This window comes from Augochlora pura, chromosome 8 (assembly GCF_028453695.1).
Source record: "Augochlora pura isolate Apur16 chromosome 8, APUR_v2.2.1, whole genome shotgun sequence".
NCBI lineage: Eukaryota > Metazoa > Arthropoda > Insecta > Hymenoptera > Halictidae > Augochlora > Augochlora pura.
This window is the reverse complement of record NC_135779.1, coordinates 9,715,791-9,739,120: the sequence shown is the minus strand read 5'-3', so window position 1 is coordinate 9,739,120 and position 23,330 is coordinate 9,715,791. Positions and strand designations below refer to the sequence as shown.

Genomic DNA, 23,330 nt, shown 5'->3' with positions numbered 1-23,330 from the left:
ATTATCATCCACCATAAGATCATCATTCGCAGGTGGGATGCGTGCGAGCATTTTATTATACAATTGTGTGCATGCGTTGGTTACTGTGAATCATGGTTGCAAGGAAAGGTATTTGAACTTGGTATTCCTCCGATCGGAGGTCCTTCAGGGGCTCGCTCATGGGAGGGGCCCGTGAGCGAGTACGCTCACTATAAAATTGATTTTTTAGAATCAATAAACTCTGATATGGAATTTTTTAGATTGTTTTTTTTTCAAATTGCTGAAAATTTTATATTTTAATTCATTTAATGTCATTTTAATTGAAACAATTATGTTCGACAATAATTGTGTTTTATTTAGATATTCAGTTATTCGCCTAATCGGTCAATTATCTAATCGGTCGTTTACCCAATCGATTATTTATCTCGTGGACCATCTCTCTAATCGATCATTTGCATATACTTAAAAGACAGCGTTACTAGACCTTAGTCTATATTCAGGGCGGCCGGCTCATAGAATTTTCATTTTGCGAGTCAAAACCCCCGTCCTGGACGAGGGGGAGCATCCGTCCTGTTATTAACGATTCCTAGGGGCTGGAGACAACCACTGTCGCTAGGCTATCTCGAAATAATAGCGTTGCGAGAATTCTACGCGTTGTCTTAGCGTCACGGAAATTACCAACGGATCGCGTCAGAGTTGCGAAATAAATGACACACTGCGAGTAGTCGGTTCAAGGATCGTTGATATCGTTGCCGATACCTGTATCCTTGCATGGACATTTTTCGTCGGTGTAACTTGTTCCACATGTGGTTGCACTGTTCTCATTCTCTCTCTTGTTCATTCTGTTTTCCCTATTTCTCGTTGACTGTGACGGCAGCAATGTCTCACCAGTAAATTGCCAATCAATGAGAGCAAAGAAAATTTCTGTATTAACCGTGTTCTGTGCTAACCGATCGTGCTGTGGCCTGGTGGTTGACAGGAGTAGGATCCATTACTGCATCTCACTGCCCCAGAGCACGATAGTAACAGATTCGAGTAGTTACAGGCACTTTACCGTACGTGATTCAAACCATAGTATTTCTGATTACTACAATTTTTTGTTTTTATTTTCTCTTCATATACATATAAGTTTATTTCTGCTGTTACACATTAGTTGTGAAAATTAATTATACATGCGGGAGTCCCTTTTTAAGTTGTTATACTCTACGCCCGATTCAGATATTAGCGCACGAAGTATTTGTAATAGAATATTATCTACAGTCATCGAATTTATAGAGAAGTGAAACAACTAAGTCGGTGAAAGAATTACAAACATATATGTTATAATGATCATTTATTTTTATAATATTTATTTACACAGACGTCTATATATCATAGTAATTTGGTCTAGAATCATGATCATGAACGATGATGCTGGTTAAAAAAAATCATGGGATAATCTACCGTTCGATTTCACGCGTTATAAGAGTAAAAGTCTATTTACAATCTCGCTGAATAATCATTCGTTGTTTAGTTGAAAGATTCTGTATTCTCAATATTCTTGGTCCGATAATGAAACAAGTAATCATAACTTACTAAGCTAAATTAAATTATCTTAAATCGGCAACCAATGCATGAGTCACGCCTTTGAAAGAAATTTTCCTTCATCCCTATTTTACCTGTTGCTTCAAATCTGTGCCGTCGAAGACCGGTTATTTCCAATGATCCTAAAATCTCTCTGTCAATGATCCTCGCAATAATCGCCGACTTCTCACTTCTTCCTGTACCCCAGTTTACGCAGAGCCTTCAGATCCACGTCGCCGTAGTACTTCTCGCTGTTCAATCAATTCAAACGAATTATTCAACAAAATAAGACCTCGCGAACCCGGTGAATAAATAAAAGATAACAAAATCGTTGCGGTTAGACACTCGAGCACACACGTAAAAGACGCTTTTACATCGATTAGCAATGCAAGTGATTCCATGCAGTGAAGTGAAACTCCGGTGGCTTGCTCCAATTTCTCCGCGCGGAAAAATACACAAAGGAAAGAGTAGAGAAGCGAAGAACGTGCGTTACATTGTTCGTGAATCGTCATGCAATTAGGTCACACGATCGAATTAGAAACGTGGCTGAAGGGACTGAGTGAAAGGCTGAAAACACAGACAAAGACTCACGAATGTTTTTCCATTTATTATACGAATCTTTCACATTACTTACAAATACACGGATGAGTCTAGCTTAACGCAAAGCATATGCTCGACCGAGGCCAAGAGTGCGTGGCTGGCAGCCTCGGATCGCGAGGATCTCAATCATCCACCGCGATCCCGAATTTTCCCTCGGATCGAACGTCTCACGGCGACGAGCCGGACAGTGAGAAACGAGGGTAGGACAATAGAATGATAGACATCGACGAGACGACGCGATCCGCGAATTTTCCTGGCGACGCGTAATCGAATGTCGAGCGCAGACCGTTCCGAATAACTCCCCCCCGTAGATCTCGATCGCTCGCCCGAGCCCCGATGAGCTACGATCAGTCTCTTGATAATTTCACGCGCGTGCCGCTTTCCACTAACTAATTAGATAATTAAAAAGGTCGAAAACGAAGCCGGGCGCGTCGAGACTACTCACGTTGGTGTCTTGGGAGGGTCGTGTAAATAGAATTTCCAGGAATACAATCTGTCTCTGCGAATTTCCCTCGATTGCCCTTCCCCGAATTCCAAGATCTTTCCCTAGCAATTTCGACGGGAAGCTACGAGAATAGGAGGCGATCACTCTTGGCACAGGGTGTAACATAGACGTTTACCTGTGATCGCGAGAGCGGCCCCTACGAGTCGAATTGGACGACTCCGGCTAACTTTGATAGCGATCGTAGCGAACAACGCTTTCGATTTACGCGATCGAGGCCGCTTCTCATAATCACCAGCATGTATCGCCGAGGTATCGAACACCTGGCCTCTTCGCTCGAGATTGTATGAGTACGTTCGTGTCTGTGTGCGTGTGTGTGTGCGCGTGTACGAAGATGTGTGTGATAGGAGGAAATAGAGAGAGAGAGAGAGAGAGAGAAGAGAGAAGAAAAAGAGAGCGTTTCGTGAAGAGGGATGGAGAGATGGGGAACAGAGGGGGATGAGAAGACGCGAAATTGGAGGAAAAATAGTAGGGGAGGTTAGAGATTATTCCTGGAGGGGTGCGTTGGGCCTCGCAGGTGCCGATGGGGGCCTCGGTTTCCCTTGACCTTGGGGCTTCCTGATCTCGCCCGAATTCTGAATTCCTGCAAGCAGCTCGCTCTTCCTGATGCTCTTCAGGTCCAGGTCACCGTAGTAATCCTCACTGTGAAGCAAAACCGGGAAAAATCCGGGTTAGGACATGCGTGACGTGTGCCACCTCCGGTAAGTGCGTTTCGTGTTCGAAGTTAATCACGTTCACACCCTCGATGGAAGAATCGGTCGACCTATTTCAACGTAGGAACTTGAAGTGTGTGGGAACAGGTGAATTTTTGTCGGACCCAGCTCGTTTCTCAATTTTATAAAACGGTGTAGATTAATATACTACAGAGTAGTATAGTCGTTCTAGATCTTTTCACTCTTTGATTTTGTTTATTTTTGAACATATTAAATTTTCTTGTTCTTTTATTTAGTTTATCTTTGAATGCGACATATTCAATATTTTTAATCTTTTATTTTATTTATTTTAAAGTAAGACATATTAATTTCTTTCGTTCTTTTACTTTGTTTATTTTAGTATGTGTGTATTTTAGTGGTATGTAAATTTATCGGACTGATTTCTATGTAATAGACACTATAATTTGTATTGTAGAAATGAATTTCGTGTGTACATCGTTTCGCTTCCATCAAGAGTGATATAAATGAGGGACAACCACCCACATAGTCGTTTTTAGCATATCTCAGACACACATTCTGTAGACAAGGTTAGACATTTTTGTTGTTAAGTAACATTATCAGTTGCCGGTGATGTTGTTATTAGATACAATGATTGGAGTAAATTGTTGTATGAAGATAGGTGCTAAGTCGTTTTTACAAAAGCGATGTCGTTTTGCTATCGGTATACATTTGATTCGTCTTTGGTATCGTTCAGTAAATCATTGAAAAGGACAGTTATCAACGATGCCTTGATCTTCTTACAATAATAATAAAAGAGAGAAAAGAATGAAAGAAGTTAGTAAGTTATTTATTTGTTGATTCGGTGTTTAAGAGTTTAGAGAACTTTTTGTAGGTTTTAAGGATTTACAATGTTCCTCTTTTGCCATCGAGCGAATAAAAGGATTAAAGGCTCTCGTAAAGCAACAATTTAATTGATAACTGGCGGAAGACTTTTTGAATGTCCTCTCGACTATTTTTCGAGGGCAAATGCATGTGCATCGGTCAGGTATCGGTGTAGCACCTTTCTAGACCGCGGGAAAGGTTAAATTGTGAAACGACGCGTGAATGGTTGTGTTCATTCGAGAACGAGGAAACGGAGTGACCGTATATACGCGATGAAAATAAAAGGGTCTCGAGATTTTTCGAAAGCACGTTTCGCGTGCAAGCTTTCACACACGTTATTCCTGTCCTCGCGCCGGGGCATTATGTAAATATTGTATTACCAACATTTGGACGGTGTTACGCAAAACCTATCGGCCCGGTATACGAGAACAAGCCGCGCGCGCGCGCGCGCGCGCACGTGTATCGATGGAATATCCGTTTTAATTGCGTCACCCGAAAAAGAAGAAACACCTGACGGACTCCCAGCCGTGGTGGGAGCGTGTCGCCCGGTTTAAAATACTGTAATCAGTGGTCGGACTATATAATACCCGTTTAGCCAGAATTCGACTTTACGTAATGCCTGGACGCGAAGTTTCTCGATATATTTCAATTCACGCCGTGCTACCCTCGCGCAGCCTCGTTAATTACAATTTAGAACCGGCAGGAACGCGACTAGGAAGTCACCCGAGCTTTCTTTTTCTCTGGAAAACGGAGGTGGACACTACTGGTTGTAGAGATGCGTGACAGATAACGGTTACATTAATTCGCTAATGATAGTTCTCGACAACTTCTGCGGCTAATAGATTCCTGTAGTGGCGTAGGTGATATTTCCAAAAAATATTAACTTACGTCTTCAAATGGAATCTGTACGTGACGAAATGTTAAAAAAGACAGGTACAATAAACCAGAAACTTACTATACATTCGTTTAACTGTAAATTGTTTTGTTGATAAAGTTGGTCAGTGAATTCCCCGTTTCTTCACAATGAGAAAAGTGGGACGTACGTTATAGTGATTCTGACTGAATCAATTGAAAATTTGAATAATTTCATCCAAACTACGTTCGTTACTAATCATACGGTAAATTAAATTGGAGAAGAAAGTCGAATGAGAAAGTTGAAAGATTCGACTGATTCTCAAGGGTTGTTTTCTCCCCGAAGAGTTGCCAGGAAAATCGACAGCTCTCCGAGGATTCCTTAGGTACCTGGAAAATCTGCCACCGGAATGCAAACACGATTGCCGTCGTTGAAATTTGTGAGATCAGTGAAGAGGAGACTTACCATCCGGGAACGTCCTCAGGGTCTTCGCAGGCGCCGCTTCCGTCAGCGTCGCCGATCTTGAAGACGGTACCAATCGGGCAGCCGTACTCTCTGGCGATGCCTTCCAGGCAAATATAATACTTTCTGCAGTCTTCGGGATGGGCGTGTCTGCTAAAACTGCCGGATGCTCCGCTCACTTCGCCGGCGGCCGGACACGTGAAACCTCCCGCGACCTCTGCGCAATGCGATCAAACAGACACCATCAGATCCAGGGAGAAGATAGAGAAAGAGAGAAACCACCTCGCGACTGTGGCTGGTGAATGGAAAATATCGGGGCTCGCCTTTGAATTCCATCTAACGAGAATTCCAGGGGAAAGCAGGGAACGAAAACCATTTATATTAACATCCGGTCAGATAATTGGTTTCATATTTTCTCTCTTATAATTATTAAAGTCGTAAATCTAGTTCCATTAGAAATTGTCGATTGTATTTCTCTATTTGGGCACACGGTATTATAAAAATTGTGAACAGTTTAAGTAATTGTGAATTCGAATGCAGTCGCATTTAGAGTCCGATACATTTAGTTATTTTGTATGAAAAATTCTATTGGAAATAACAATTTAAGACATCATGGCCGAGTTTTTAGATGTCTGAAGGCTATGCTTGATTTCGTTTAAGGGATCCTAATTAAAAAAAAATTGTTGATTCATTTGAACGTCTCTGTCGTCGAAATGGTTGGATCACGTTCGAAACTGTCTCGACAATTCGCAGCGCATCTCTCGTAGGCTGTTGAGAGGCCTGAGAGAAAATGAGAGGCGTGGTGCGAGCCTCCCCGCGATTGTCCGACAGTGGAAGTCGGTGAATGGTAATATCGGGGTTCACCTTTGAATTCTATCGGGCGAAGATTCCGCATGATGAAACGCACAGGATGTGCGTGGGGGCTATTGTCACGTTCGCCGATCGAACGCGGACTGGCATAATGAGCGAGATCGTTGCAAGATGGCGTACCAAGTGCCGCCATTGCACTCAACCAGAACACTGTTCGCCACGAGAAATGGGCCGCTTACTTTCCCACTGACGTAATTTCATTCAATTCTCGAAATTCGGAGTTTCGCTACCACCGCAAACTGTTGCGGTAGAACGCCAATAATTAGGATAGTGAACGATCTGCGAATTTCGCAGAAGAGAAAATTATGTGGACTTGGGCTAATGATAGAGATAATGAAAATGATAGAGATGCTGAAAATCATGCAGATAAACAGAATTGTACAGATAATCAAACTCAAACAAATTTAAACCAATAATTTGAAGGAATTGCATTTTGAGAAATTAGGCAACTATTTAATCACTGTTTAGAAGTAATATTTTGGGAGTTTTTCGAAAATTGACGATCAATGTATGTCAGCTTCTATGGTCGAACAGACAAAAGGAATTTAAGTAGATCTATTCTCTCAGGGTCAGACAGATACGAATTTACTCAAAGACACCTAACCGTTCTTTTCTCATTGTAATGCTATCACGAGAAATATTTGGCGTGCATTAATAAATTGCTCGCAACGAGAAGACAATACAACAATCGAAGAGAAAACATGAAAGTTCTGAAAAAGAACTGGTTCACCGGTAATTGTTCGGACTTCTTTCAGACTTTTTCTCGAACGATGATCATCCACGCTACAGCAGATGCAAGACAGTACAAGAAAATCGAAAGTCACGGAATGCTGATTTCACTTTGGTTATGCGCGTTTGACATTTCCTTGTTACATCTTGCAAACTTCGAATCAAGTTTGCACAAACATGGTATAATCTTTTTACTAAACTCGATAGTTTTATCACTGGTAATTGGAAGTGTGGGATGTCACGGTGATGCGTCACCTTTGTAAGAAGCGAGCTCAAACCTGGGTAAACATATTTCAACTAAGAAATACAAATACTTGCAAGTATCTGTACCTCTTTACTGTGTTATTTATGCTTTATTTGAAATTATAATTTATTACTGTATTAAATGAAATTTAATAATGAAATACTGTTAAATGAAATACAAGTTCAAACACTTAATTTAATTTTCAAACTGCCTAATAAGTATTTAAAATATATACTATTAATATATATTATTTCCACTGTACCTTAAAAAGATTCTACTCCAATTAATAACTTTTTTTATCATAACATAAATAACTTTTCAGTACATACATGTACTTGTCTCTATCGTGTCAAATAGATCCCGAAATAATATTTTACTTGAATAGAAATGTTTCATCAACTATTTCTAATACCTTTTTAAATATCTTTACCCAAGTCTGTGGACAATTCGATAAGACATCGAAATAATATTCTGGAATCAATTGTTACTAAACACTTCACCTTTCGATACCCGAGAGATTAGTAATTCTTCTTATGATTGTCTTCTCACCATTTGAATATTTTATATTTAAGTAGATAAATATTTTTACTGAAAAGAAATTGCTATTACGACAGAAACCGACTGTATTTAGGTATTTAGGGGCAAAGAAGATTAGCGTCCGGGAGGATATCGGATTTCAGGACTTACCTTCGTTCTTGCATTCGGGCACCTGGTCAGCCCACATGCATACTCTGGCTTCGCGGTCGTAAGCTAGTCCAGGGCTGCACTGGTACCTGGAGGCTTCTCCGTTCCAGCAATTCCAGAACACGTCGCATTTCTTATCGTCGGCGAAGATGCCGTACAATCGCGGACAATGAGGCGTGCTGATCGCCGGCTCAAGCTGCGTCCTTTCACCGCAGTCAACGTTGTGGAGGTAGTCGCAGTTTTCGGTGAGGAACTTGCTGTCGCTGGCGTCGAACGCGAGCCCGTTGCCGCAGGTTTTCAGCTCAGGTGCGTTATTATCGCACTTCCAATATTTGTCGCAAGATATGTGATGAGGGTAGAACCCGAAGTCATCGGGGCATTTGAAGTTCTCCTGGCCATTCGCGCCTGTCGATCATAATCAGCAACGTTTAGAGACAACTTAGACGTCATGTATGAGGCGGAGAATTTTTTGTTGGAAAAAGGTTTTGGTCTTAGCTTAGCTTGAGAATTTTTTGGAAAGGAATTTTGGTCTTGGCTGTGGTTAAGAATTTTTTGGAAAGGAATTTTGGTCTTGACTGTGGTTAAGAATTTTTCGAATAGGAATTTTAGTCTTAATCGAAGCTAAGAACTTTTGGTCCAAGTCCAGGCTAAGAAATTTTTGAAAGAGATTTTCGCATAACAAGGAAACTCGAAAACCAGCTTTCCATTGTTGTAAATTGCCGATCAACAAAGCGTGCTACATTTGTTGCTCTGAATCAGTCTGAATTTATAGGCATCCGATTCACTGGCTCGAGACGTCGAAACCGCCCTATCCCATAAATTAGACACGGCACACTGATCACGGCGCAAATGTTAACATAACACACGATAAGCAAGAAAGTTCAATGTTATCGTAAACAAGATATCCACGCATTCGCATTCCATCATATTTTTAGACTATCCAAAATGGAACGACTTCTTCTAGGAGCGAATGGAGTCACGTTTCCTATAAATAACACTGTATCGGACTTCCTGTATCGCGTTGTACAATCGCGTTCGCCGCGTAACAATGAGCGCAAAAACATACGCGACATGTCCGTAAGAAACGATGATTAAGAAAGTTTCTGATACGTGTGATAAAGACTTTATTACGGTGCAACGGATAAGAAAGTTTATTGAACCGCGGTGCAAGAGGGAGGGTAAAACATAATTCACTTTCGATCGTGCTCGTTTCGTTTCAAACGCTTGAAACGTATTCGACAAATGTATTATCGAAGTATTAACAATTGCCAAATAACCAGTTTTCCAATTTTTATTGTCTAATTATTTAAATCATAAAGCAGCTTTCATTGGAAATAGTAAAACATGTTTCTTCACTCGCACATACATTGTTACCAAATTTGTGAATAGTTTGACACTAAACCAACCATGGTCAAATGACCGATTTCTCATTTTAACATTATAAAAACAATAAACCCATTTTCATGGAAAATTATTGCATAAATTACATCATTGGAATAACTAATGCAACAAGAACTGTGCAATATCAGGCAATGCACACCAATCTGTTTTATTGTTCGGTAGGTTCAGTATTAAATAAATTCAATGTTAAAGATTTTGTAAGGCAACGCGTATTACATTTATAACTCGGTACGTTTCGTGTCGAACAGAAAAAAATATTTATGCAGGTGTAATATTACCGATGCACTAGTCAGAGAAGATAATTACATTTCGATCTGATTCGTATCCTGATGCGTAATAGAAAACGAGAACTGGAAGGAAGCAATTAAAGAACATTGTCGGTCCTGGGAGAACCGATCTAACTGCCTGAATTTCTGCTAATAAGACGGTCGCTGGAATCGAAAGTGGAGGAAGGAAACCTTTTTATTGCGGTCGCGATTTCAAAGATTTCTGCTCGAAAACGATTTATTACTTTAATGAGAGATAAATTGAATTACGCGTTCCGTCGTTGGATCGATCTAATCGTGGCCAGATTCTCCCCGGTAGGCGAAGTAATCCCGCAGATAAAAGTGTGTTCTGCGGTCACGCCCGGTGCAACATTTAATCGTACCAGGGATCGCAGTGATTGAGTGCAATTTTACCTGTTCCGCGGATATTATCTGTTGGGAAGAATTGCACAATAAAATTGATTCTCGCTCGCTACGTAATTCGACACTGATCATCGAGATTTTATTCGACTGACAACAAACTGAATCGGATATCCGTCGTTGCAACAAGACCTGTTAATGTACACATTTTCGCTGTGGAGAAATTTGCGAGGAACAAAAAACAGCGGTTCAATGGACGTATTAAACGTTCCTGGGCGAGGGTAAAATTACAGACACTGGGAACGAAGTTAATTGAAGTGCTTGCAAATGGTACGACATGTTCGTAGCGTTATTACTTCGGAATCATTCGCCGGAGGCATTTGCTCCGTTCCGCGACTCGCGGCGAAACAGGAAATTATTCGAATACCATCGACTCTTACTTTCATCCGAGAATATTGTTTTCGCTGCTGCTCTAGGTTGCACGTTGTCTGCCGAGTGTTCTGCAACTATTTAGCCTTCCAATCGGTTGGAGCTATTTCTATCGTGGCGTTGCATAAACAGAAGTCGATCATTTGAAATCAATATGTCGGGGAAACTGGAATCAATAGCTCCGCAAAGATGATGATATCTAGTAGTGCACGCGTGTGGTCTTCGATCTCGTCAACATTGTTTTCTGGATCTATTCTGTCGCTTAATTTAACGTAATTTAAACTAATTATCGAGCTAGTTAAAGCGACCGGTTACGTATACTTCGTCTTAAAATTGCTAAAATTGGGAATAAATTTGCTTCAATAGGAAGCGATCGACTACATTTTCGGAGCGAAACATACGTTATTAATGGCGTCGTAAATAAGTAATAAAAATGGCGAGAAGTCTAAATAATATTGTTAATTATTTTTGGGGCTCCGTAGATTCAGTGTTAACCCTTTACATTACAACAACGAGTGAGACATGTAACGAAGATTTTATACACAATCTATCAATTATTAATATTATTCATTTCGTCTGACTTAAAGTAAAATGTGGTTCAAGGTAAGTTAATCTATAAGAGGGGGGGTAATCTATAAGAAGAATAGTTTCATTAAAGTGCGTCGTGAAGTTATGTCGATTTTACTCGAATACCCTGATATTCGACGTGTTGCCTGAAATAAATGCTTTCGTCGAAGCACGGTCGAGTTACCCAGATCCATAACATACTCAAGTATTTTTCGAAGCGTGTTTGCATTTACATAATTCCGCGGAATCAACAACAGAATGGTATCGTTACGTAGGAGCACGTCGGCTCGCAAGGAAATGACCGCATCGGGGAAAATGAATAATGCTCGAGCAAATACAAAATCGGATGATGGCGGCAGAGAGGTCCGAAGCGTTTCATTATCGACAGGTCGACCCCGTTCGCTGTCGTGCATTGTCCCGCGAACTGGCAATTACGTCTAACAATCTGTTATTCTTTTTTCGCGGCGTATGATGTCTGAATAATCTAAACGTCTTATGTAAGGACACAAACTGACTTTCGCCAGGCGCTTTCACTTTGGGCCTAGAGCCAGGCCCGGCTACCAACGGCGGCGGCAGCAGCTGCAACACCAACACGGCTCGTGACTGGGAGAACCCAGCATCCCGTTCACTCGACTCTCCTCAACATGTTTGTTCTTTCTCTCTCTCTCTCTCTCTTTTTCTCTTTCCATCGCTCTTTCTCGTTTTATCGTTCTCTCTCCGGCTGTCTCGCAAGACTACGCACGTATACGCTCGCCGGATCGTAATTTCGCATACGCGAGAGCAACCCTGTCGCGCCGCCGCCTCTGCGTGCTGTATTCACTTTCATTTTTCTCGGGATCGGTTCCGCCACCGAAACGTGCTCCTCCGGTCCCATAATAATCCCCTCCACGCCGCTGTTAGGCCACCGATTTTTTTTCTTTACGAAACTCTTTCCCCGTGAAGCACGATATTCGTACGTTGTTTCGATTCATTTTCCTCCGATTGTTCTGGAAATTATATTCCTAGGTTTTCATTGTAGTTGTAACGGTTTGTGATTCACTTGTTCATCTTTGTCAAGGATTGGTGAAATAAATGTTTTCAGGAAAGATTGCAAAGGGCACGAGCTCGGATCAATTTATTTGGAAGCTTAATGCAATCGCGTTTGAAGTAATCCATCGGTATTTTTAGATTTTTTGATACTTTCAATGGTTTGCGTTGTGTTTGTTTACTTTCAAAATGGATTTTTTAAATCATTCTTCCTTGGAGAGATTTTAGAAAGTATGGTTTCGGAATAATTTGTTTCGAATTTTAATAAAAGTCTGTTTGAAATAATGCATAAGAGATCTCGATTTTTTTCTGTTGCTTTCATTGCTCTAGGGTTTCTATGTTCATTTTTCTGGTGAATTTTCGAAACCAGTGCGATTAGTACAAATTACAAGAGGCAGACGCAAATGCGATTAAAATAATGCACCAGTGGCCTTCGAGTTTTCGATACTGTTACTGTACAAACTTTCACATCAGTATTTTGATCGGGGATTTATGAAACTAATGTTTTATTGGAAAAACTGTAGGAAACATGTACTTTTCATATAATTGTTATCATATCATAGTGCACTTCGTAGGATGTTGAAACTTGGGTTATAAGCAACTAATAAAACGAAACGTGAATCATCTACGGCTCCATTTAGAAAAGTAGCGTCCCGTTTACTTCTAGTTCCGTGGCGTCTGCCTATAAAACTGCGAATTTGCATACGGTTCCGCAGTCTACCCATAACAATGCATCGACTGATCTGCATGCTTATGCGATAAGTATCTGTATTTAATATAGACAGCATAAAAATATAGACAGCATCGTTGATCTTTCTTTTACTTTATTATCATTCTCATTGTAAGCTATCATCTTTCATGTAATATTTTTAGTTTATAACCATTCTCATTGCCATATTTATTGACATATCTTCAGTTTCATTATCAATATTATCCTTTTATCGTTACTTTGTTATTTTTATTTTATTATCTTCAACATTTTTCTATTTTCTTTTTTATTATCTTCAACATTTTTCTATTTTCTTTTTTATTATCTTCAACATTTTTTCTATTCTCTCTGTTACCCTGTAGGAAATACTTTTCCCAAAGTACAAACAATTAATTCACGGCAGTCCTACAAACATAAGACGAACACAATCTACCCGTACGATTCCAGAAGTAACAAGAATCCGAATATTTCCGTTGTCTTGTAATCGACGCAATCTTCCCCCACCATTTTCATTTGTTAGGGTTAAAATGTTGCGTTACGGAATGATCGAGCGTGTAGTAGAAATTTGGACGGACGGCGTTCGAACGACGGTAGTCGATGATAAAAAGAAGGGTCAAGATCTGGGCCAAGGTTATCCTGTCGCGACAAGGAAAGTTCGTGGAAGGGGATGGAAAAGAATGCAAATGCAGGTCGGGAAGGTTTCTCTTCGCACGGAAACTGAATCCGCCTTTCGATCTCGTTTCAGCGACGAGATCGCTCGCAGAAGCGACCAATAAAAAGCCTGGCTTCAATAATAGTTTTCAACGGGCGGCCGTAATGGCTGCTTTTACGCAGCCTAGATCCTTCTACCTACCTAAACCGACGTCAACGCGCACGGATCTCGCATGTCGAGAACTTCTCTCGTACGGGCGTGCGATAAAATGAGATTTTTTGTAACGATTCTTGGATAATTGCGTGCTATCAGTCACGTTAACCAGCTTTCACTGACTTTATTGCAGATGTCGATCTATCACGGTACAGTATGGCGTGCCTGCTACCATCAGGTATCGTGCCTGAGATCTGCTCTCCAACGAAATATTATCGAAAAAACTGGAGTAGAAATCGCACGATCGGATATATACCTTCCTCGTTAGTTCGTTGGAAAGCTTCTCGGCGTATCTTTCGAAGATCCGTCAAGATTTCACTAAAATTTCAATTTCAGTAAAGCGCATGTCTTCCGAAACCGATTTATCTGAACAGGATGTTTCGAGACCACATACGCGAATCAAAACAAGAAACACCCTCGGTCTATCGTACTTGATCTATCGATTATCATATTAACTTGGCTAAAAGGAAGTGTTACGATTTTTAACAAGGAACGTGATATCTCTCGACAAGGTCTAGTTTGATCGTTATCGATCGATCAATTTTACTGCTTATCGTCGCTGGTAATGGGCTCCCCAACGCGAGACTTTCTCAACATTTTCCAGATACTTCTGTACCGAGTATAATCTCTAGCCTGCGGACCTTTAATCATTTTCTGCGTGAATTGCGAGGACCGAGAAAGTAACACAGAAGTTAATTTCTCCTCTGCTTAATATATATTATTAATATATTATTATTAATATTATTAATATTATTATTGATTGTGTATATTATCAATATTGCTATTAATTATATAATAATTATAATATATATATATTTACATATTTATATATATTATAATTATAATTAATTGACTGGAATGCATCAGTGTTTTAAAATTTCACCGAAGCTTCTACCATTCGACCTTTCGGCTACTTTCTTCTGCCACAAACGCGTAAAGTCCGCAGTCTAATAATGATCGACGATATGGAAAATGGTCGTTCGGAAACGTCGGAGGCGACCTGTCGCGTTTGGATTCCGACAGAACACGACGCCTAAAATCTCGCAACAACCGATTACTATTGGGAATAGGTGCACTCCGCTCGGCGGTTCCACACGCGTAAAGTCACACACTTGGTTCCTCCACTTCCGGTAGACGAACAAGCAAACGCGCGGGTCCTCTTTGGTAAACACTTTTTTCCCGCTCGAACGAAATGATTGGAAAATAATCTCGGCGAATAATCGTGTCGCCGTCGCTATTCACGATCATGATCACGTATAATGATCCCGTGGATCTCGTCCTCGGTCGCGTGTATCGCGTTTATTTATCGGGTACGTACCGGCGATCAGAATGGCGGCAATCACGTAGTATGTCCTCATGGTTCTACGAGTCTCCCGCGTGGTATACTGTGGCGGACGTGTTCGTTACTTCGCTACCGATGATCGTTGGCGGTGTTTGTGTATTAGCGACGGGAGTAACCGGTGGTTAAACAACGGGAACAAAAAAAAACAACTGGTCGATCACTTTTGCGGGCACAGGCTCCAATGCGCAGAGAGAACTCTGTGTTTGCGGGCTGTCGTTCTCCAGCTTTATATAAGTCATTGGTCACGTGCTGTTCCTCTTCCACCTCCTCCTCGGAGCCTCTCCTCCTCTCTTCTCCACCTCGTCAACTTCAAGAAGTGGTACCTATGTACACCTCTACGCTGCCTCTCCCCCTTTCTCCCTCTCTCTCTATTGCTCTCTCGCTCTCTCGCTCTCTTTTTACACCTTCTCTTTCCCTCTGTCCCGTTTCGTCCCGTTCTCCCTTTCTTTTTCTTTATTCTTCTCCTGAAAATGCCATCCAAAGACCTAACAGAGGCCCGGCAATAACGCGGTCCTCTCGTTCCTCCTAGCTCTCTCTCTCCGTCGTCCTCTCTCCTTCTCCCATGTAAAACACTCTTCTCTCTCTCTCTCTTTATCTCTCCAGAACACTCGCATCTCTCTCTAGAACACTACCGTCTCTTTATTTCTCTCGTCCTCTCTCTCTCTCTCCTTCTCTTTCTATTTAGAAAATTTTCACCTCTCTTTCTCTCCCTCTTTAAAACACTGTCGCCGGTTGCTAATGGCTCTTCAGCCGGTTCACCAGGCCCTGTTTCAAAATCATTTTTTATTCGTCGCGATATAGTCCTGCGACCATCCCTTTCTTTTCGGTCGTTTTGTTCCTGTCGCTTTCGTCCCGCGCTCTTTTCGGACCAGCAACATTGCTCTCCCAGACCAGTTTGCAAGGCTGGTTTTCACACGATCCACCGAAAAATCCAATTCCTGGGATTCTCGGAGCCGAGGACTATGGATCCTTTGTTCCTGCATCGGTTCGCCAAGCTGGAACAATCGCATCTTCGACGGTGAATACTTGCGAGCTCGACGACGTGGTAAATACGTTTTTACGATTTTCTTGGAAAAATTGTATCGCAGCCTTCGCGTTCAATTAATTTTCATTCGAGAGCTTCCGATGGGATTTTTGATGGACGAATATTGCGATTCCTGCTTAATGAATTTCTTTATCGATTTATCGATGAAGAATGGATACGACTGGCAGCAGAGTTGTGCAGAATTACAGTTTAATTAATTGAGGAATTGTAATTATAAAGTAATTTAATAATATTGTATATCAATTGCAATCTACTTTAATTACGTTCTATTTCATTTGGTTTATATCTGAATCGCACTCGCAATTAAAATAATTATCAATTGAATTAACTAAAAACTATGGATTCTGTAATCGAATTACAACATAGTTGAATCATTATGTACTTGAAGTATAACGTAATTAAATTGCGTAATTGAATTATAGTGTAATAAAATCGGCACAGCTTTTATTAGCAGACGACGCTGCATTTTATAGGAACATATATTATACAATTTTTGCTGATTCGATCTCGCATGAGATTTTTATATGAATAGCAGGCTTGATTAGGTTAACAGCGAACGAACTATTTGCATTGCAAATTTGTCGGATTGATTTTAGGTTTTAACGAATAACGACGGGAGTGGTCGGTCCGCGATCCCCTCGTCACGATGTCGCAAATGCAATTAACGTCCTTTCGATTTAAAAAAATCTTGTGACATAAGAGTTGTCCGCCGGAAAAAAAACCTTATTATGCTGAATTAAGAGAAGCTTGGCTACCTGCATAATAGCACGAGAGAGTCGTGTCGATTTCCATAATCGCGGCAAGAAAATATACCACGAGTTACAGTTTGTTCGTTTTGCGGCCAACTTTTTGCATATTTGCAAGATGAATTTGGGTCCTTTTTTTATATGCCGCTCTTGTTGTTTAGAGCCCGGTCATTTTTTCAGTACCAAAATCATTGTCAGGGAATAATTTCAAATGTAGGTATCTTTTTACTGTAACTCCAAATCTACAATCTTAACAAATGAATTTGATAACTATTACATACATTCCAAAATTTTTAAATTTCAATTACACCTACTTAATATTTTTTCCACGATGATTACATTATATCTGGCTTTTAACAGAATCATTTGGAAGCTGGTCATTTTTTAAAATAACAAAACTGTTGTCACAAGCTAATTTCATTAGCAGGCAGTTTTGACTGCAATTTTTATGACAATTACATACAATCCAACTGTTAAATATTTAATTTATACCTAGTTAATCTACCTGTACTCTTACTTTATTTCTATCTGTATTTCGGACGATAAACAACATCGTGTCAGAAATCGTGTTTTATTTTTCACGATCGCGATCTTAATACAAGGCGATTTGTCCTGCGGCGGATTCGGTACGTCGAAATTCGTCGAATCTGCACAGGTGCGATTGATTGCGCACTCAGGTGGTGTGCGGGCACGGTCGCACGATTTGCAGAATATTGACCGGTCGGAACGTGATGAAAATAATAACCGATTTGACCGGCGATCGGCGATCGGCTGCGCGGTACACCATATAAAATAACGGGGAACGCTGGAGGAGACGAAGGTCGAGCATGATCGACGTGACTCACCGTGACACCCAGCTCGGATACACACCACCCTGTTCAGCATTCCGATAGAGGTTATCTGGCGAACTGCTACTCGCTAGGGCCGTTACTTCGGTTTCGGTCGCAATCGGCCAGAAATAGATCCGCGAGCTGGATCCGCAACGATCTATAGGTGATTCAGGCCCACGGGAGACGGGAAAAGTTACTTTGTCCTCCGGCATTCCTGTTCTGAAGTTGTCGAACATTTACGCATGCGGTCTGCTAAATGCTAGCTTCAGACGATTTTTCTACTGTCTTTTGATTCTGTTTAGTGCTTTGAATTTTTTAAATAATATTAGTATTGTCAAAGATTATATACAGCTCGAGGAAATTATAGCATAGACTTTTGAGTAAAAATTGGCCAAATTTGGCCGACAATAATTCCACAAGAAATCGTCGCAAGATGATGGCTTTTTTTCTAAATATTAGTTTGAAACGCCCACCTTAAGATAGTGTTTCTGGATTTTACATTTGCTGCACCTTCACCACTACAACCCTTTAAATGCGAGACCGTATTTGTCGTATTGAAAATGGAAGGGCCACTTTAAAGTGCTGTACCTCTGCGAAAACAATCGCAGCGACGTTTCTTTTTTGTAAAATTAAATGAGAACGATCGAATTTTATTCGGCTGTAAACGGCATTTCTGAAAAAGATTTTACAAAGGTCCTGTGTTCCGTCAAACTTAGCAAGAGTTCAATATGACGAACGTGACTTAATATTTAAAGAGTTATACTGCTGATGGTGCGCTTAATTTAAAATTGAAAATGTCTCAATGTAATTATTGTTTAAAAATTCCTGTAATCCTCTACGAATTCGTCAAGCTATCAACGTTTCAACGTAAATTTACTTAGACATGCTAATTAGGATACATACAATATTTATCGAAACAATGATTGGCAATAATTGGCAATTTGGTTAAGTGTTATATTATGATGCTCGGTAATTTCACGGGCCACTCCGATCGTACTACGAACGATTGGCATTTATTTCCTTACATCATCCGTTCGCGTTTCTGGCACTTGCCGCATTTCTTGTACAAGAAAGTTCCAAGGATTTTGCAATTGTTTCGTCACTTTTCTCTTACATCTTGCGGTGAAGCCCGGTCCCGTCGAGGTGCCAGCCGCAGGAACAAATCGATCGAAAAGAGAAAACAAAGAGCTTGCCGGAGGCTGTCTATTTACGATCATCGATTCGGCAATTTGTATCGATTACAACCTTACCGAATTAATCATCTTCTCGGTGGAATTATTTTGGTAATTCTTAGACTCGGATAAAAAATGGACGTAAAATGATATTTTCATTTGCTTGTCATCCCAAGCGATAGCAATTTCTGAAAAAAATTTGTTCACCAATGTCTGTCGCGTTTAGAATCTCGAAGATCCGAGTAAAAGTGGAAAGTAGAAGCCGGCGGGGCAGGTGTTTAAAATTTCACAAATGCTCGGAATGGAAGACAGGAAAGGGTATGGAACTGGAGCTCGAATGACCGGCGGATAGGGACGTATTCTAATTCAGCGTACTTCCGAGGAGACGATTTCAGTCGTGGCGGACAGCTACATGCTAATGCCGGACGCTTTCGACGACAACGGAACTTTCTCGCTTCGTTTAATCCAGTTTCACGAATGAATCGCTCGCGTTCATGCACACACATTCGCTATTCCGGCTCTGTCTAACGATCTACGAAAAACTGGTGTATCGCGGATTGATCGACCTTGGTGGCGCGATTCGTAGCGAATGATCAATGAGGAAATTGCAGTCTCGCTATTTTATAAATGGTGCACTAACTGCATTTCGAAGCACGTTTAAGAAACAATTGTTCATACCTCTCTACAGTTCCAAACATCTCATACATTTTTATTGGCTTTGCTGTACTATTAAGTGAACTAGAATTTTCCTTAATTTATATTTCAATATTAATATTAATATTAGAATTATTAGAATATATATCACAGGTGTCTGTGACAGTGTTATTGAAATTACTGTGACAATCAGTCTGGTATATGATTTAGGAAATCAATGTATGAGAATTTTAAATTTAACATGATTGTTAAAAAATTAAGAGAAAATATTTTTAAATTTCAGTGATTTATTAATATCAATACAATTTTATCGATATTATTTAAGTTCAATCTTGACCTAAAGATTAACGTTGATTTCAAAGAAGCAGGTTTCAAATTCCTTCGAAGAATCACGACAGATTCTGTCTGCTGCCACGACAGATGCCGTGGATCTGTTGAAAAATAATGTTTCCATGTTTCTAATGTAATAATTGCAATCTTTAGAGAGGTCGTAATCAAGGCCGTAGAGGATCAACCAGTACCATGAAAGCGGATAGAAATCAAAACCATATAATGCGCTTATGAACTTGTTAATTAATTCACGTTCCGACGTGCCGCACCGGCCAGTTTCGTGTTCGCAAGCGGTAGCCACCAGGTGTAACAACATTTTTATCGCGGATTTTTCTCGCTCCTTTTTGCCGACTCGCAACGGTTTCCGGTAAAAGTTTCTGCCTTTGTTCTTCAGTAAACTGCATTTAATAGTGCGATGTGCATTTGAGATCGTTTACAAACGAACTTTTATTTTTAATCCATTCTTCGTCTGAAGATCAAAGACACTGTTACGAAACAGGTCCAATCGAATCTATCTCAAGTACCGTAATCTTTCACGTATCATTATCAATGAACAGAGAACTTGACAAAATGGTGGTCCAAGAAACTGCGATTATACAAATATATTTTTTACATTTTCCATAAACAAATTGTGATGAAATTGTTATACCTTTTTTTACGTTCACAATCTCGTATGTTGCACGAAAATAATTAAATCAATTTCATGTACTTTGGCATGTGAAATCACAATTATCTAATGAATCTTATGCACGTTGATATGTAAAGTCACAGTGGTTTAATTAATTCTGTCTACGTTGATCTGTGAAGTCAGAATAGTCTAGTAAATTTTCTACAGTTTAGTATGTAAAGTCACAGACCCGTACTAGACTGTAGTCAGTGAAAAAGTGTTACTAATGAGCATGTTAACGCGGTAAGGTTCGCTCAATTCTCGGTGCTAGCCGACTATGAAACTCGATGATGAAAGAGGATGCATTGCACCGGATGGCTAATGCACAAACACCTTCCGGATAACGGTAAGCCTGCGTCGGCGTTACGTGTCAAGGATGCAGGCGACCGCGCCTCTCGTTGATTAATATTCGGCTGGGTCGGCCTCCTTAAGGCGACCGATTCGTGCAGGACCCGACACCGGTCGTCCTCCTGTTGCAACCTCTTCTCTCACCTTGCTCCCGAATCCCTGCATATCGGTGCTTGTTGCATATTCACAAGCTACTCGTTCCCATAGACGATAATTCTCCTTTGTCCGGAGGCAATTTTATCGAGACAGAAAAATTGTACCGCGAAGACAATTACACCGAGAGAAAAAATTGGACCTCGAAGTCGCTATTACCAATCAAGAAAAATTGGCCATGGAACCTAATTATATTAATAGAAAAAGAATGGAACTTCGAAGCTATTTTCACCAATAAAGAAAAATTGGACTTCGATGGCAATTATATCAAGAAAGAAGAATTGGATCTAGATGCCATTTTTATCAATAAAGAGAAAATGGCCCTTGAAGCAAATTATATCCAGCAAGAAAAATTGGATCTCGAAGCCATTTTTGTGAACAGAGAAAAATTGAACCTCGAAGCCAGGCACATAAATCTTAAGAACCCCTTTTCGAGGATCATTAATAATCTTATCACTGGACCGAGGGTCATCGTGATATTTTTAATGTCATTTTAATGTCGTTCTTATCGAATTTTTTCATGAACAATATTTCAAGGATTACTCGCCATGTAAGCTGTACAAGTCGATCAATTTTTCTCTTGCCCGTGTGTTTCGAAATCTTCAGTCTGTTTTATTATTATTATTATTAGTTTAAAGAGCGGCCGAACATGTTAAAATTTTGCAGAAAAGATATCACGATTGACAACGAATAGATACTCAGCTTAACGCACAGCCAGTCATGCGAATCTCCAAGGATAGCCGGAGACACGAATGCCAGATCAGGCGATGAACGGGATGAAAATAGCCGGCGTTATAGTTTCTATGACCGGTCGAAGTTTTTCCCATGGTGTTCTCGGTTACCATGGCTTATCGACGCGTGGGCAGAGAGAAATTGCAATGACATTTCTTTATAACATTATAAATCTTATCGGCACGATCGATGAGTTGATACATTTTTGGCGAGGAAAGGTTACCAGGGGTCACTCCACTATTTTGTCGAGTTCCCGTTACGCGGACAGGTCTTTTGTATGCAGGCGATATGAATTCGCGTCACCGGAACCGACATCGATGTATCAAACTCAATTCAGAGAATTATGCACGGTGCACAGTATAATCACATTCGTAATCGACGTAACCGCGCGGGTTTGTGCATAGTGCCTGATTTACAGCCAGTGACACGTAGCCGCGATGCCGATAGATCATCCTTCTAAACGCTTTCGAGAGTTGCGAAAGATTTTGCGTGTGATTTAGCGTCCCCGTTGCGTCCTTTATCCTGGAAGATCTCGTTATCCCGAGCATGAGTTTAGCGAGTTCAATGCACGTGCGGCAGTGCACTCGGCGTTCATCGCCGGTCTGCGAATTGTCTCGTTCGCAGACGTGCTCGAAGAACGCAGGTTTGTTACCGCAAACTTTTGAATTAATTGGATATGAATTGTGCTCGTTGCAATTACACATTTCGTAACTCTTCGCGGCTCCCTGTAACTTTGAAGTCGCGTGCAACGTCTTTCAATTGCATTGCATTTTTTCGCCGTAATGTAATTTTTTAATTTTATCTCACTCGTCTGTAAAAACAATATTTTGCAGTATTGCAAAGTCGTTTTTAATTTATATTTGAAAGCAGCATTCCTACAGTCATTGTTTTCAAGTTCAATTGTCTTGAATCTATTTCCTTCAATATTTTCAATACGTGAGTGACTTTAACGCTTGTAAAGATCGGTGCATCGCATGCACGTGTAACACGTGCGACGACGCGCATCCGTTTGCAGCTGACACGCGACGTCGCGACTCGGTAGCTGGCGTCATCGTCGTCGTCGTCGTCATAGCGGTGGATCCAAGTTAGTCGCGAACAATCCTTCCTTGTCAAATTTTTTCCACAGTCATTCCCTATTTTTTCTCAACCAAAAACTTACCGCAGATTATACGAAATATGTACTCTATGACAAAGTATTTCTTCGGAAGGAAAGTCTATTGATTTGACAAAGAAATGTTAGAGATCACGTTCTTCGTTAATTTTTTACTCAGCCATTCCTCAACTTTCTACAATCAAAAAATTACTATTGATTATTCAAGATACGTACTTCATAGCAAAATATTTGTTCGGGAAGAAAGTTTGAAGAAACTTGGTCAGGCAAAATTCCTAAAAATCACGTTCTCTTAGCGTAATATTTTTATCATATTTTTACATCAGCACGACCGCTGATTTATAAAGGTTTTCTTAATTGCGGTAATATAGTTTCACTTGAAAACCACTCCGGCTATACTCTACTCTACTGTAGTTGCTTTTCAAGTCCGTAATATCCAAGTCAGAGGAAAGCTAGCTGTAATTAGCCTTCAATAGAGACTAGTATTACTCCATATCTCGTGTTCATCTATCTGAAGCACCACACTAAACTGAGCACTGATGCTTGCTAAATTGGA

At 40.5% G+C, this 23,330-nt stretch overlaps 1 protein-coding gene and 1 pseudogene across 2 annotated transcripts; one reads left to right on the top strand and one right to left on the bottom strand.

The window, feature by feature from the left end:
* Window positions 1-1,148: 1,148 nt before the first annotated feature.
* On the bottom strand, window positions 1,149-15,178 carry Gasp (Chitin binding Peritrophin-A domain-containing protein Gasp). 2 transcript variants are annotated; one of them, XM_078189730.1, is made up of 4 exons: window positions 14,963-15,178; window positions 8,025-8,426; window positions 5,498-5,711; window positions 1,149-1,793 (listed from the first exon to the last, which is right to left on the bottom strand). In XM_078189730.1, exons 1-4 carry the CDS (start codon window positions 15,000-15,002, stop codon window positions 1,730-1,732), a joined length of 720 nt encoding a protein of 239 aa, XP_078045856.1. In that variant the 5' UTR covers window positions 15,003-15,178; the 3' UTR covers window positions 1,149-1,729. The 2 variants fall into 2 exon arrangements, with proteins under 2 accessions (XP_078045856.1, XP_078045855.1); XM_078189729.1 differs by lacking the exon at window positions 1,149-1,793 and adding an exon at window positions 2,135-3,286.
* A 5,552-nt stretch (window positions 15,179-20,730) lies between these two features.
* Window positions 20,731-21,428, top strand: LOC144474476 (uncharacterized; annotated as a pseudogene).
* The last annotated feature ends 1,902 nt before the right edge of the window (window positions 21,429-23,330 follow it).